Source organism: Colobus angolensis, unplaced genomic scaffold, assembly GCF_000951035.1.
Source record: "Colobus angolensis palliatus isolate OR3802 unplaced genomic scaffold, Cang.pa_1.0 Scaffold109, whole genome shotgun sequence".
NCBI classification, from domain to species: domain Eukaryota; kingdom Metazoa; phylum Chordata; class Mammalia; order Primates; family Cercopithecidae; genus Colobus; species Colobus angolensis.
In genome coordinates, this window is record NW_012111919.1 from 6,430,464 (window position 1) to 6,445,951 (window position 15,488).

General features: G+C 37.1%; 1 protein-coding gene across 3 annotated transcripts in view; it reads right to left on the reverse strand.

Annotated features, from left to right (window-relative positions):
* Window positions 1-15,488, reverse strand: part of ITSN2 (intersectin 2) — a 118,986-nt gene that overhangs the window by 39,766 nt on the left and 63,732 nt on the right. For 2 of the 3 annotated variants that reach the window (XM_011950968.1, XM_011950961.1), the window contains 7 exons: window positions 13,630-13,835; window positions 10,085-10,149; window positions 7,793-7,959; window positions 6,081-6,126; window positions 5,869-5,990; window positions 3,992-4,088; window positions 3,330-3,521 (listed from right to left, as the gene is read on the reverse strand). In XM_011950968.1, the coding sequence (XP_011806358.1) occupies window positions 3,330-3,521; window positions 3,992-4,088; window positions 5,869-5,990; window positions 6,081-6,126; window positions 7,793-7,959; window positions 10,085-10,149; window positions 13,630-13,835 (895 nt within the window). The remainder of the gene's footprint in view (window positions 1-3,329; window positions 3,522-3,991; window positions 4,089-5,868; window positions 5,991-6,080; window positions 6,127-7,792; window positions 7,960-10,084; window positions 10,150-13,629; window positions 13,836-15,488) is intronic. The other variant, XM_011950976.1, reaches the window with a different exon arrangement.

Genomic DNA, 15,488 nt, shown 5'->3' on the forward strand with positions numbered 1-15,488 from the left:
TGTTTTTAGATCTGATTAAACTAAAAAAACCCACATACACCAGCCAGAAACAAGGTAATAGGTAAGTTACTGCTAATAACTTTATAACAAAGAGAAATTTGAAACTACTCTTATTTTAAAATAACCTCTTATTTTGTTTTCCCAGCTGTCAGTATGTAAAATGACCAAGAAAATAATAAGTTCCTCCTTGCATCCCCAACACTTGCCATTCCAGCAAACCATTACTACTTATCCTTCATGTACCAGCTCAAATATCTTCTGTTACATCTTTCACAACACGCCGTCTTTCTCCATAAAGATTTAGGGGGTCTTTTTCCAAAACATATTTGTATAAATATTCATTACAGCAACTGTTATATTTATCTGAATGTTGTTCCCCACTAACCTCTAAAGCTACTTCAGAGAATGGATTGTCTTTTCTTGTTTGTATTCCCAGTACTCCTAGTCAGTACAGAGTAGACACTCAAATAATACCAAATGATGAATTTCTTAAATGAACAGTGGGAAGAGTGTTAACGTAAAATCCAAAAACCCCATAAAAAAGTAAAATCTGAAGTACATAGGAGCTATAAAATCATTGTGTAGGTCAATAATGACTGAAAGACAATTACTCTTTTTCTTATTTTAATCTTTCAATATTTCCTTGTTTGTTTGCTTTGAGACAGGATCTCATTCTGTTACCCAGGCTGGAGTACAGTGACATGACCATGGCTTACTGGAGCCTCCCATCTCAGCCTCCCAGGCTGCTGGGACTATAGGCATGTGCCACCACACTCAGCTAATTTTTAAAAAATTTTCTGTAGAGATGAGGTCTCCCTATATTGACAATCAAACGATCTTCCTGCCTCAGCCTCCCAAAGTGTTGGGATTACAGGTGTGCGCCACTGTGCCCAGCCCTGCTACTTCCACGTTTGATTTCAGGGAGGGCTTGCATTACAGTTGGTTGTCTTCTAGAGGTGCGCTAACACAGTAGCCATAGGCCACAAATGGCTTTTCAGCTTAAAATTAAAGTTAAATTAAATTAAAAATAGAGTTTCTCAGTCATATTAGCCACACGCCAAACAATCAAGTGACTAGTGGCCACTGTATTGGAGAGTGGAGATACAGACTATTTTCTGTATTGCATAAAATTCTACTGGATAGCGCCATTTTGACTGGATATCTCTCTCATCTACAGGTGGACTAAGGCTCTGCCAGTTCTACCCATACTAAAATAGTAAACAAAGCATTCTCTGGGCAAAAGTAATTTCCATGACAAATGTGTCCTTGAATAACTAATAACTAACAGATGATATCCATCTATTTTCTGTATCATTAGCGTATTAAACATTTACTGACAACCAGAAACTATGCTGCTTCTTTTTGGAATAAAAAATTGTCACTCAACTCTCTGGGAAAGTCACTTTCCAAGGAGATTGTTACTGCCTTGAACTAGTAGATTTCTTCAGAGTAATTTTCAAATTATCTGCAGAGGGGAAACTGAAAGGACCTTCATAAAATAGGCAGGGGAAAGGTATAAGACATGGGGCCACAGTCCTGTCCTTCCTTTCAAACGGCTTTTATCTGTTCTTTATATTCCCTATTATATGAGACTTAATTGGAAAAAGTGTTTCAAACAACAACATATTTGAAAAACCTAACTTTAGTTCATAGATGCTATAAAAGCCAAATGTACTGACACACCAGCATGCCTTCAGGGATCACTAGCCAAAGATCTTCCAGATCCAGTAGGTCTGAAAAGTATTTTCCATTCTCAACACCAAGAAAGATGCCACAGCTAATTAGACAAACTGGTTTCTAATTAATCACTGTGAACTGCCAAACTCATTTCAGCAGAGCTTAAAAATGATCATTTATTAGGCAACCCAAGTTACCATTTTCTTCATCACTTCTGAAACTCTGTAATATTTTTGGGAATATTCAAATCACAAAAAACTGGATTCCTCCCATCTCCAAGTTGGGAAACTTAGTTGCTTTATCTAAAGGGAAGGTTTCTCCCAGGGTCAGAACTATCTTTATAAGCTCTAAAGTGAAAATAATGCACAAAATTATAGATATGGTATAAATTCATAATCCTTATACTGAATCATAAGTGTATCTCAGTTTCATTTGGATTACCATTTATATATTCTCAGCAACTGAATTTAAATGAAAGGCTAAGTATTTTACATTTCATAAAACATATATCATGAGATATTTTAAAAATAAAACTAAAAATCAAAGAGTGGGAAAAAGTGATAATCGTTTCATAAAGGTAAAAAGTTATTTCCAAGTACTATTTATTTCCTAATTGATTACTAATGCCGTATTTATTGTCATCAAAAGAATGGCTAGGTAAATACAGAGAGATGATTTTATATAATACCAAACTTCATACTTCGAGATCTGGACCCCTGTTCTGAAAATAATGAAATAGACCTTGATTTATACGTCCCTTGTGGAAAAAGGTGGCTATCTAAAGAATCACCTGACAAGAATTTTGCAACAGTCATAAATATTTAATTTTTAATTTTCTTCCAACATGGATGATATGTAAACAGCGAGAAATAAATGAGACGTGGCTGGAAATTTAACAGCTTCTGTACGCTAAAAGAGTAATTTTGAATAGGTGAATAGGGTAATTGCTACCTACTTTTTTTTTTTCCTGTTGAGACAGGGTTTCTCTCTGTTGCCCAGACAGGAGTGCAGTGTGTGTGATCATGACTTACTGCAGCCTTGACCTCCCGGGTTCAAGAGATCCTCCCACCTCAGCCTCCCAAGTAGCTGAGACTACAAGCACATGCCACCACACCCAGCTAATTTTGGTATTTTTTGTCGACATAGGGTTTCCCACACCCAGCTAATTTTGGTATTTTTTGTCGACATAGGGTTTCGCCATGTTGCCTAGGCTAGTCTCCAACTCCTGGGCTTAAGGAATCTTGCACACCATGGCCTCCCAAAGTGCTGGGATTATGGGTGTGAGTCACTGTGCCCAGACACTAGCGACTTTTTATTAAAACAAAAAAGAACATGGGACACTGAAAAAAGAGGAAGATGGTGAAAAGAAGCTGCAGTATAGATGGCAGTCATACCAAAGGACTCGTAGGAAAAATTATATATTCTTTCAGATTAAGTCTAATACTAAGGTCTGGAGCTAGCAAGTATTTAAAATAAAGCTGTATAACTTCTGACCTTGTAAACAGTTTCCTTTTGTTTCTTCTCACTTTAAACACTAATCTACATTTGCTGTGAATGCTGAGTTTAGGATCTAATCCAGAAAAGGAATAAATGCAGTGCTGTATATTAAAGTTTCATACTAGGTGAGAGGTAAATAATTTAATATTACTCACACTGTTGACTTGGATCTGAGTCTGTTGTCATCTTAACGTAGTTTGAAGGAAAGAGACCAGTCACCCCATTGATGTCTCCTTGCCACCAATCAGGATCATCTTTGTTCATAACATTAATGAGTTGTCCCTTGGAGAAACTGAGCTCATCTTCATTATTCGCTGCATAGTCATACATAGCAATCACCTGACATACTATCACAAGAATAACAAAATAACACATTAAACAAATTAATTATTTCTTCAAGGGTCAATCATTTGAAATCTCCCTAGGATTTAAATTATTTTAATATTAAATATTAAAATTAGGCTAAAATTTCCCTTGAACTGCTCTCTTTCTCACCCTCCTTCCCCTATTCCTGGTCTTACAAAAACAAGAACTTCCCAACTACAGTTAACAATGCAAGTGAAGTACTTCACTTTAAGTATGATGGTGTAACAATTTCACATTGCAACATTTCAAGGAGTTGAAGTGGTTCAAGTATCAGTGAATAAGGTGGCTGTTCCTACACTCAACTTTTCAGAAAGAAAATTCTCAGTGGCATGTTACTTTTAAGCAGAAAGAACACATTTTTAATGTTTTGCAAACAGTGAGCTAATCTAAGAAGTTGCTGAGTTTTAACAAACTCCTCTAAAATGAAATACAAATTAACCCACTTCCATACCAGGATGAAAGGCAGGTGTGGCTCTTTCACTACTTGGACCCAAAAGTTTAACATGATTGGCAGGAAACCATCCTTTCTGTCGCTTTTTTCCTCTGGCCTATAAAATTAGCAAAAGAATATACAATTGAAAGATGAGATTAAAAACAATCATTGAGACATAACTTAAAAATTAGAAAAACCATAAATGTGTAGTAAATAATTTAATCTTGCCTAAAGAGAGGTCTGGTCTTTGCCCTCAGCTCCTTGGAAGTAATCTCTAAATCCTTAGACTATCCTGACTGGTAAGAGTGTCTTAGTTTACCTGTGGGTGCTGGGCCATGCCAAATCTAACAATGCGATGTATGGTGGGTGCTTTGGGTCATGCAGTATCAGCTCTACCTTGGTAGGGGATGGAGACTGAGTTCAGCCAAATGGGCAATCAACTATATCTATGTGAGGAACCCCAGTCAAAACTCTGGACACCAAGGCTTTGCTAATTGGCAATACTCTGTGTGTACTGTCACACATCATTGCCAGGAGGAGTTAATACTGTTCACGACTCCACCAGGAGCGGACAACTGGAAGCTCTGTTTTTGGAACTCTACTGCACTCTGTCTGCCCCATGCGTCTCTTAACTTGGCTGTAAACTGCACTCTGCCCCATATGTCTCTCAACTTGGCTGTAACTTGGCAATAAACTGTAACATGAGTGTAACAGCTGTAGTGAGTTCTGTCAAGTCCTTCTAGTGAATTACAGAAATTGACAGTAGTCTTGGAGACCCCCAAGCTTGGAACTGGTTTCAGATATGAGCATGGTCTTGGGGGCCTCAAACTCAGCATTAGCCTTACAAGTTAACATTAAACAACTGGAAGACACACTAAAACACGCATCTCAAACTGCTGCTGAAAACAGCATCTGCAGAAGTCTATGTGGAGGTCTTTCAGGCTCAGAGTTCTCTGAGTATTTCACAAAAATACTCATATTCTAAAAAGACATTTCTAGAGTTCTCCTAATAAGTTCAAGTCAACCCTTAAAATGGTGCAGCCAACTACAAATACTTCTTGGAGCTTTGTTAATAATTAATCAGGAGTTCATAAGTAAAATTTGTAAATAGTCATGTTTTCCACTTAGTTCAGTCCATCTTCAAAGTAAATCAGAAGGTGGAATTTCAGGGGATTATTCAAGAAGGTATTACATTTGAGCCCCCATTTTTCTTTAGGAATCCTAAGACTCCTGATTTGCAAGAATGAAGCTATGTTTATCCTCCATATTACAATTATATATCACTCATAAAAATAGTTATTATATCTCTTGTCATCTTTCAATCCCTCAAATGCTTTTTAGTTTTAACTAGTAAGGAAATTTTAGAAGTGAGAGAAGAACCCTTTTCCTGTATCAAAACATATGCAATAACTGTTAACATTTTAGGGAAAAAACCAGGTTCATCTATGTCCATATTGTTTTTCCTTGCACTGCTGTTTCAAAAACCTAAGACCACTAGCGGACAGCCCAATTAGTAGTATTTTCTCAGCACCACCTAGATCATGTCTTTCTCCGAGAGGCTATACTGCAAGCCTGGGACTAGCCCAGGGAAAGATGATGTTGTGCTTTCCTTTAAGAACATGATCTTTGAATTATAAAGGAATGCATTATTGGAAAACAATTATGTCTTTGGAGAAAATTATTCCTTAAATTGTTACTTATAACATCAACTCAACTGCGCTAAAAATGTACACACAAAAGACTAAAGGAAATATAATGCAGTAAAATATTGATATTGATTACCTCTAAGTGGAATGATTATGGGTGATCTAAAAATTTTTATTAATTTTATCTTTTTTATGGAGCATGCAATACTTTTATAATAAAATTTATAGATGCTATTTAATGAATATTACCTGTAACTCTCCTTGCCACCACCCACTTGTATTTTTCTTTAGAATTAATATTAACTGTCCTGGTGCAAGGCTAAGTTGTTCAGAACCAGAAGCAACATATGCTGAAGTTACCTGAGCAATCTCTGAAAAGAAGACAAACAAGAAACTATGAATTCAAGATTGCAACAGAGCAAACACTTTAGTAATTTTTTTAAGATTGTTACTATACATACCAGGTTTTTTATTTAATGCTCCAGACTTGCTAGCACTCCCAAAACTCTACAAGGAAAAGATACCATATTGTTTTATTATTTCCAACAATCCAGAAGTAAAAGTACAAAGGTTAATGGGAATTAGAGATTTCAAATTCCCAGCATTCCTTTTTCCTTAAATGAAGATGAAAACGACAATGAACCTCATGCAGTATTAACAAATAAGTGAAAAATCCAACACTTATGAGGAGATCTGGTCTGCTAATGTAATACATTATATAGAAGTGGCTGATGTCGTCAACCACTGACTCAACAGGAAGAGCTTGTTTTCTGAAACTTAAATATTAAACATGACCCTCCAGGCCAAATGCACCCCATTCATCAATGGTGTTAGCACCAATGCCCACTATGCACAATATATGTGTCCTGGATATGTCAAGGTTTATGTTATTTTGCTCCTGCTTTCTCTAAGGGATCCTGACTTATCTATGGATCTTGATGAACAGGAGACAATATTTTTATTTTTATTTATTTATTTTACCATCCTCCCCCCAAACTGACTGAATCTGACCTAAGAACAAAAAACCTCTATCCTGTGTAGCAACTATTACTTCTGTTTCACTTTAAAGGATAAACTGGCCCAACCACATTTCCTCTTCATAGGAATTCGAACAAAAAAAGGGATGGGATTAAAAAGAATTTTGTTCTGTTAGTGAACATAGCTGCAGTACAAATATTAAGCAGAGTGGATGGTAGTTAAAAGCTAACATTTTCTGAGTACTGTGTAACAGACACTGCTCTAAGAGGTTCCATATATTCTGCTATTTAATTTTCACAGTAACACTACTAAGTAATTATGATTATCTCCATTTTACAGAGAAGGAAACTGAGGCACAGAAAGGTACAGTAACTTGTCCAAGGTCACTGAGCCTCTAAGTGGTACAGCTGAGAGTCAGCCCAGGTAGTCTGATTCTACTACACCAATGGCTCTCAGCATGTGGTTTTTAGAACCTGGAAACAGTCCTTGAGCCTCTTTCAGGGGTCCGTGGGATAAAAACTATTTTCATAAAAATACTAAGACATTATTTGTCTTCTTCATTGTGTTGACATTTACAATGGTGGGTAAAATCATTGGTGCTTTAGTGTGAATCACAGCAGTGGCACCGAATGACACTGAAGTTACAGTAGTGTTCTTCACTGCCATGCACTCCAACTAAAACAAAGCCAGTTTCACTTAACAATGTCTTTAATGAAGCAGCAAAAATTTTATTAAATCTTAATCTTCAAGTCCACACCTCTTAAAAATTCTGTGTGAGTAAACAGAAGTGTGCCTAAAACATCTGTGCTGCATACTAAAGTATGACGGTTGTCTTAAGGAAAGCGTTTGTGTGACTAAATTGTGCACTCGACTAGGTTTTTCATGGAACAACATTTTTACTTCAAAGAACCAATAGAAAACTATTTAGACTTGGGATTTAGCAAACAAAAATGAAGTAAGCCTGTCCCTTCAAGGAAAATTGACAGGATTTTGTGCCAATGATAAAATTCAAGATTTCCAGGGAAAATTTTAGAAAATTTTTTACCTACCACTGATCAAAACCATAAACATGATCTCTGTTTTAAGTATAAATCTTGATTAACAAGAACAGGTTGATTTTATTTTTAATACCAAAATAATTTAAGTATAAACCTGATTAACCAGATGGGTTGATTTTATTTTAATACCAAAATACCTCTTGATCCTTTGGTTTGACATAGTTTGATGGAAAAATTCCACTTCTATCTCCAATACTTCCTGTCCACCACTCTCCATCTTTCTGGGTCACCAATATTTCTTCACCTTCTGTGAAAGTCAAATCTCCAGGTTCCACACTTGAATATGGATAAAGTGCAATATATTCTGTAGGGAATAAAGTTAAAAAAAAGCAGATTCTGGTTTTAAGATTACAGAAGTGAAAAAGAAATTAGGTTATTTTCCAAGACATTGTATAAGTTTGCTGTGAAAGACCTTGTGCCTTCAGGAAACCTAATATAAAAAGATGTAAAGGATGAAGCAATTATTTAATACCTTAGAAAAAAGTTATTTAACTTAACATAAAACTTTAGAGTTTCCTTTATTCTCAATTGTTTTATTTTTTATCACAAAGAATTACCCAAAACTACAAACAGATATTAGTATCTCTATAGATAAAGATGTCGAAGCTTAGTGAGATTAAGTCACTCAGTTATTTAGATAATGGAGTCAAGATAGGAAAATATATTTTTTAACATTTTTATACAAGAAACATTTTAATCTGCTACACTATTTTCTCTTTAATTCTTTTAAGTACACAGTTATGGAAATACTCAATATCCAGAAGACAGCAGTACTAGAAGCCAAGTTCCATCATGATGACCCAGCTTCTAGCACAGTACTTGACTTGGAGTAGATGCTCGATAAATACTTGTTAACAAATGACCTCGGCCGGGCGCGGTGGCTCACACCTGTAATTCCAGCACTTTGGGAGGCCGAGGTGGGCGGATCACCAGGTCAGGAGATCGAGACCATACTGGCTAACACGGTGAAACCCCGTCTCTATTAAAAATACAAAAAATTAGCCAGGCGTGGTGGCGAGTGCCTGTAATCCCAGCCACTGGGAGGCTGAGGCAGGAGAATGGCGTGAACCCAGGAGGCGGAGCTTGCAGTGAGCCCAGATCGTATCACTGCACTCCTGCCTGGGCAAGAGGGCGAGACTCCGTCTCAAAAAAACAAAAAAACAACAAAAAAACAAATGACCTCGAGGGAAATATCTAAATTTTTATATTGCCTTTGATTTTTGTTTCTGTGATTGTTACTACTTAGAAGGAACAGTTGGTGACTTGGTTTTCTAAGCCTTTTTCTTTCTTTCTAGTTTTATTTATATTTGCCAACATGGAATTTGATCTTAATATCATAAACTGGAGATGATCAGAAACACCATTTGCAACCAATTATTTACTATTGGCATTCCCAGTATTATTCAATTAATTTAACAAAATTCAAAGTGATTACAAGGTTTAGGTACGCTGCGATAAAAGTAGGGTCCTTTCCAACACGCTCACTACTTTCCTATGCTCACCTCAGAGCACTCATTCCACAGTACACCTATGATTCAGCTCCACTGGTGACATGTGGTTCCCCCGTTCCTTGACTCACTCCATTCCCTCTGTCTAGAAGTGCATTCTCCTCTGTCACTAATGCTTATTGTTTAGGATGATGCAATACTGCCATCTCTGTGGATTCATATGTCCTACTCTAAATTGGTTTTCTTCGCTCATTAAAGAATTTATCACAATTGTATGCTCCATTCTATTGTGAGCACTTTGGAAACTGTCATTCATCCTTGTACTTTCCAGGCTTTACCATACAATCTTCAACATAATAGATACTGAATTTTGTTCAGTTTAACATCAAACTGATATTTTTAGCAAAACATAAAATGTACCTATTCAACTAACTTTATAATGGACTTAGACATTTCATTTATAAATTTATGTAACTATTAAATAAAAATATCATCTGAAATTGGGGTAATCTTTCATTTTTCCTCACATTAACAAAGTCAAAATAATTTACTAATCAAACAACCCAAAGGGATATAGAAAAAAATTATTTGCAATATTTATGATAAAGTATACCTTAGTACTCCTTAATGATTCATATGGTAAATTATAATTAAAATTTATAAGCAACTAAATGTATTGAAATGTCCTTACCTCCTAAACATCTATAATCAATAATTGCAATACTTTTTATTTATGATGTTATTCATCAAACCAATCTATGCTGAATTCTCATAGCACTGCCTTTCTAAAGTGCCAAGTATTTTCATTCATGTTTTTTCTATATTCTCAACATTCACGTGAAATAGATAGGGGCAGATTTTCCTAATCTCACTTTAATACTGCAGACACAGAAATGGGGAGAATAGCAACTATGTGAAGTCAGGTAGTTAGTCAAGAGCTAAATTGACTACCGTCTAATTTACAAATTGCCAAAAGCTTACCTTCTCCAACTGAATAGGCTGCCGAGGTAGGTTTCTTATTTATAGCTGCATACAAAGCTTCTGGTCTGCCAAATATAGAAACAAAAAACAATAAAACAAACAAATACAGGCAAAAATAAGACAGGTGATTTGATGCACAGGTTTTAGTAGTCCATTTTTTAGGGCTTTCTCAAATTAATCTAAATATAGTCTCAGTACACAGAACTGGGAAGACTTACACAGAACATCCTGCAGGATTAAGAACAGCCTAATTATACACTTCTACATTTTAAAATATATTTTTTAAATTTCAATATGATTTATATAAATAGTTTTTCAAATGTGAGATATTTCGCCTTTCTAAAGAAACTTAAAAGACACCCACAAATTGGTAAGTGGTAAGCACATACAGGGCTTAGTTTAGTGTAGGAAAAGACAAGGGCAATATATAAATTTATTATCTGTTTAGAATGCACTACATTAAAAAAATAAAAACAATAAAACGTTGTTTTTATTATCTCAGAACAGCTGTAACATTAATTTCCATTTTAATCCAGGAATCTGTTTTCAAAAAATCTGGAAGACTGTCCTGTTTAACTAGACACCTGTGGGATGCATCAGGGCTCCTCAGGACCTGTGAGTAAATTACACAGTGAGGCAGTTTTTAAATAAACAGAAGAGGAACCTTATTACAACTACTGGTCACAACTGAATGGACTGTCTTGTTTAACACTAAATTCTCTGTTATTGCAGGTTTTCAAGTTACATGACTTATCTGTTAGAAAACACTGGTAACTGTATGAAAAGTTAGAAGAAATAACCTTTAAAACATTGAAACTTAATCTGTTTTTGCTTCAGTTTTCTTCTCTGTAAATGTTATGGACATAAAATAAGACAGTTTCTATAAAGGAATTGTCTATAAAGGGCCTAGCACAGTGCATGCATACAAATTCCAGCTATATATGGTTGTTGTTACTGTTATTACATTCTTCTAAATCCAAAATTCGGCCAGGTGTGGTGGCTCACACCTGTAATACCAGCACTTTGGGAGACCAAGGTGGGCAGATTACCTGAGGCCAGGAGTTTGATACCAGCCTGGCCAACATGGCAAAACCTTGTTTCTACTAAAATACAAAAATTAGCCCGGTGTGGTGATGCATCCCTGTAATCCCAGTTACTTGGGAGGTTGAGGCAGGAGAATCGCTTGAACCAAGGAGGCAGAGGTTGCAGTGAGCTGAGATTGTGCCACTGCATTCCAGCCTGGGCTACAGAGTGAGACTCCATCTTGAAAAATAAATAAATAGGGCTGGGCATGGTGGCTCATGCCTGTAATCCCAGTACTTTGAGAGGCCAAGGCAGGCAGATCACCTGAGGTCAGGAGTTTGAGACCAGCCTGGCCAACATAGTGAAACCTGTCTCTAATAAAAATACAAAAATTAGGCTGGGGCGGTGGCTCACACCTGTAATCCTGGCACTTTGGGAGGCCAAGGCGGGCGGATCACCTGAGGTCAGGAGTTTGAGACCAGCCCGACCAACATGGAGAAACCCCGTCTCTACTAAAAATACAAAAAAACAGCCAGGCATGGTGGCACGTGCCTGTAATCCCAGCTACTTGGGAGCCTGAGGCAGGAGAATCGCTTGAACCCGGGAGGTGGAGGTTGCGATAAGCCGAGATGGGGCCATTGCACTCCAGCCTGGGCAACAACAGTGAAACTCTGTCTAAAAAAAAAAAAAATTAGCCGGGTGTGGTGGTAGATGCCTGTAATCCCAGCTACTTGGGAGACTGAGGCAGGAGAATTGCTTAAACCCAGGAGGTGGAGGTTGCAATGAGCCATGATTGTGCCACTGTACTCCAGCCTGGGCAAAAGAGCGAGACTCCATCTCAAAATCAATCAATCAATCAATCAATCAATCCTAAATTCCATGTCAGGTTGAAAAGCAAATTTTTAGAAACTGAGCACTACCTTCCAGAAACATAGAAACTCAGCAGTGAAAGGATCTTTAAAGATTATTTGGCTTAATATTTTAATTCAATCAATTAGAAAACTGAAGATTAAGTAGGTTATTCCTTACAGCCTGGCAAAAATAGCAGAGCCAAAATTCAAACCTCTTGACTGATAAAGAACAGCATCTTTTCATCAGATCAGACTGCTTTTCTATCAACTTCCATATAAAACACAAGAGACAGTTACCCATAGCTATCCTATAGTACTTATTTCCTTGTATTATATTTGACAACTTGACTCCCTACAGAGTAGGAAATAAAGGCCAGAGACCTAACCTATCTAGTTTTTAGCTGTTTTCATTTGAAAATTCATTCGATTGTTCATTCATTCACGCCTCTCCTCATTCACTCAGCTAATATGATTGAACAGCTACAATGCATTATGATTAGAACAGGCATGAAGAAACTGAAAAATGAACAAATAAAAAAAGACATTAGATCCATAAGACCTCATGGAGCTTATGGCCTAATAAGGGACATTGGTTTAAAAAAAAAAACATACCAGTAACTATAATGCAGAGTGCTATAAGCAGTTAAGAGACGTTATATTTGAGGAATCTTGGAGACTCAGAAATGGGAATGCCCAATTTGGCCAAGAGGAGGCCCTCAGTAAAGAGTTACTTAAATATTGACAATTTATAGTAGATAAGGGAGAAATGCTTGAAAGAAAATGAAAGGTAACTTTTCTAACTGATTTATGGTACAAAGAAATGGCCAGGTAAGGTGGCTCACACCTGTAATCCCAGCACTTTGGGAGGTGGAGGCAGGAAGATCGCTCGAGCCCAGGAGTTTGAGACCAGCCAGGGGTAACACAGCAAAACCCCATCTCTACAAATAATTTAAAAATCAGCCAGAGTGGTACCATGCCCTTGTGGTCCCAGCTACTCGGGAAGCTTAGGTGGGAGGATCGCTTAAGGCTGGGTGGTCAAGGCTGCAGTGAGCCATGATCCACCACTGCACTCTAGCCTGGGCAACAGAGTGAGACCCTGTCTCAAAAACAAATTTTAAAAAGCAACAGATCTAAAATTTTGAGTAGCTTGAAAATTTTATGAATCTGAAATAACTAGAATGAAAGACATTCTAAACCGAAACAAATATCTGAAGTATGCTTTTTTCATCCTAAGAATTACCTTTCTTTTTTCTCTTTTGATACAGGGTATCACTCTGTCACCCAGGCTAGAGTGCAGTGGTGCCATCTTGGCTCACTGCAACCTCTGCCTCCTGGGCTTAAGCGATTCTCCCACCTTAGCCTCCCAAGTAGCTGGGACTACAGGCATGAGCCACCAGGCCTGGCTAATTTTTGTATGTTTTGTAGAGACAGGGTTTTACCATGTCGCCCAGGCTGGTCTCAAACTCCTGGGCTCAAGTTATCTGCCTTCCTTGGCTTCCCAAAATGCTGGGATTACAGGTGTGAGCCACTACGGCCAGCCAGAATTACCTTTCTGATATTCAAACTCAAGTATAAAACTGTTATTTTATTATACACTCAATCAGACCATGGCTGACTCATTAGTGAAGATACCAACATCCACATCTCATGAAAACACATAAAGATGCTTACTCTTCCCGTTTTACTTCACTCCCAGGAATGATCTTGACATAAGATTTTGGAAACCATCCTCTTCCTCCATGCACCTCCCCAAACCACCAATTTTCTTGCTGCTCCAAGACAGTAATAATGTCATGTTTTGAGAAGTTCAAGTGGTTATCTTTCTTTGCAGTCCAGGAACAAAGGGCCTGTGCTTTTAGGTTTTCTACTACTTGTCCCTGTGAATACAAAACCACCAAAATTTTTAAAAAGGCAGTGGTAACCATGATTTCTGTTTCTGTGTATATAACATACTTACTGTTCAAACAGCAGACCAGTTTGGTGTGGTGGTGACTTAAGATAACCTTAGTCTACTAACTGACTTTAAATTATACATGACAGACAACTATGTGACTAGCCTTCTGTTAAGACAGACTGAAAACCCACCATTCAAAGAAACCTCATCACATCACTGGTAGAGGAGGTAAATAATGGATACTCAAGAAATGTATTCATATATCCATGAAATATACATCATGGAACAAATAAAAAAGGAGTGTTACTGTAAATCTTTTTTCTCTTCCAGCTTGCAATGTAATTCCGTTTACTCCACTAGGGAAGGAAATTGGCATGCTTGGCTCCCACTGTTTCTCAGATTTTCTCTTAACTTCCTCTATTCTATTCATTCTTCTTTCTTTCCCTCCTCTCTCAAAGGAAGGAGTGTTTTGTTCTTTTAATAAGGCTAAACTCTTCACTTATTCTCCAAGTCTCTTCTATTATGCCCTTTTATTTTCTAAACATAGTTTATAACATTAAGTCCTTCTCTGCAATCTACTTCTCTACTTGCTTCTACTTATGAATTCCTTAAATAATAGTCTTAAACTTGCTTTCCAATTTCACTCCTCAATCCCTTCTAATTTAGGTTCAGCACTCATCACACCACTGAACCTCTTCCAGACAGGTTTAATAATAATAACATCAAAGCCAAAAGCTTCTTCCAAACACTTATTCCTCTTGATCTCTAAACAGCTAACATCAACCCTTGTAGTTCCTGAAGCTGACTCTCTGGTGATTGATGGCTCCTCTTTTGTCCAACACTTTTCCCTTACTGTTTCACAGGACTTCCCTGAATACTCTTAATTATGTCTATGACTTCTCAAACCTACATTTTCAGTGTAATTTTATCTCCTGAGCTCCAGACTTGTATATCAAACTGCCTACTGGGTGTTTCTACAAAGCTGTCCCTAATACACATACCTTAAACTTAGCATGGCTGAAACATAATCATTTTTAGAACCTACCAAACCCATTCCTCCTGCACTGTCTACCAAAGACAAGGATACTAGTAGCCTTTTGGTTGCTCAAGCTAAAGACTCTGAAGAATTATCTTTAACTCGTATTTCTTCCTCACTCTCCACATTCAATGGATTATCTATTTTATATCAATTCCTAATAATCTTCTAAATCTATCTCCTCTTTCCTATATCTTAATTACCACAGCATTTGTTCAAACCATCATATCTTGTTATTCAGCTATTGTAATATCCTTCCTTAATTGGTTGTTTTCTTCTGCTAATCCAGCCTCTATATTAGTGCCAGAATTATCTTTCCAAAACACACAACAACTCCACTCTTAAAAATCTTCAGGGACTTTCCACTGCCAAGTTGCCTAGCACAGTATTAAATGCTTCCCAAATAAACCTCAACTCTCTCTCCAACTTCGCTTAACCCTTTCTCCACGAATCCTGTACTCTAGTCATATTATTCACAATTCTTGTTTCCTGCAAATATCTTGTGTTAACATGCCTTGGTGACTTTCCCCAAAATGTTCTTTCATGGGAATAACTTTCCTTCTCTGTTTGGTGAAATCTTATCTTTGAAGGCCCTACTCA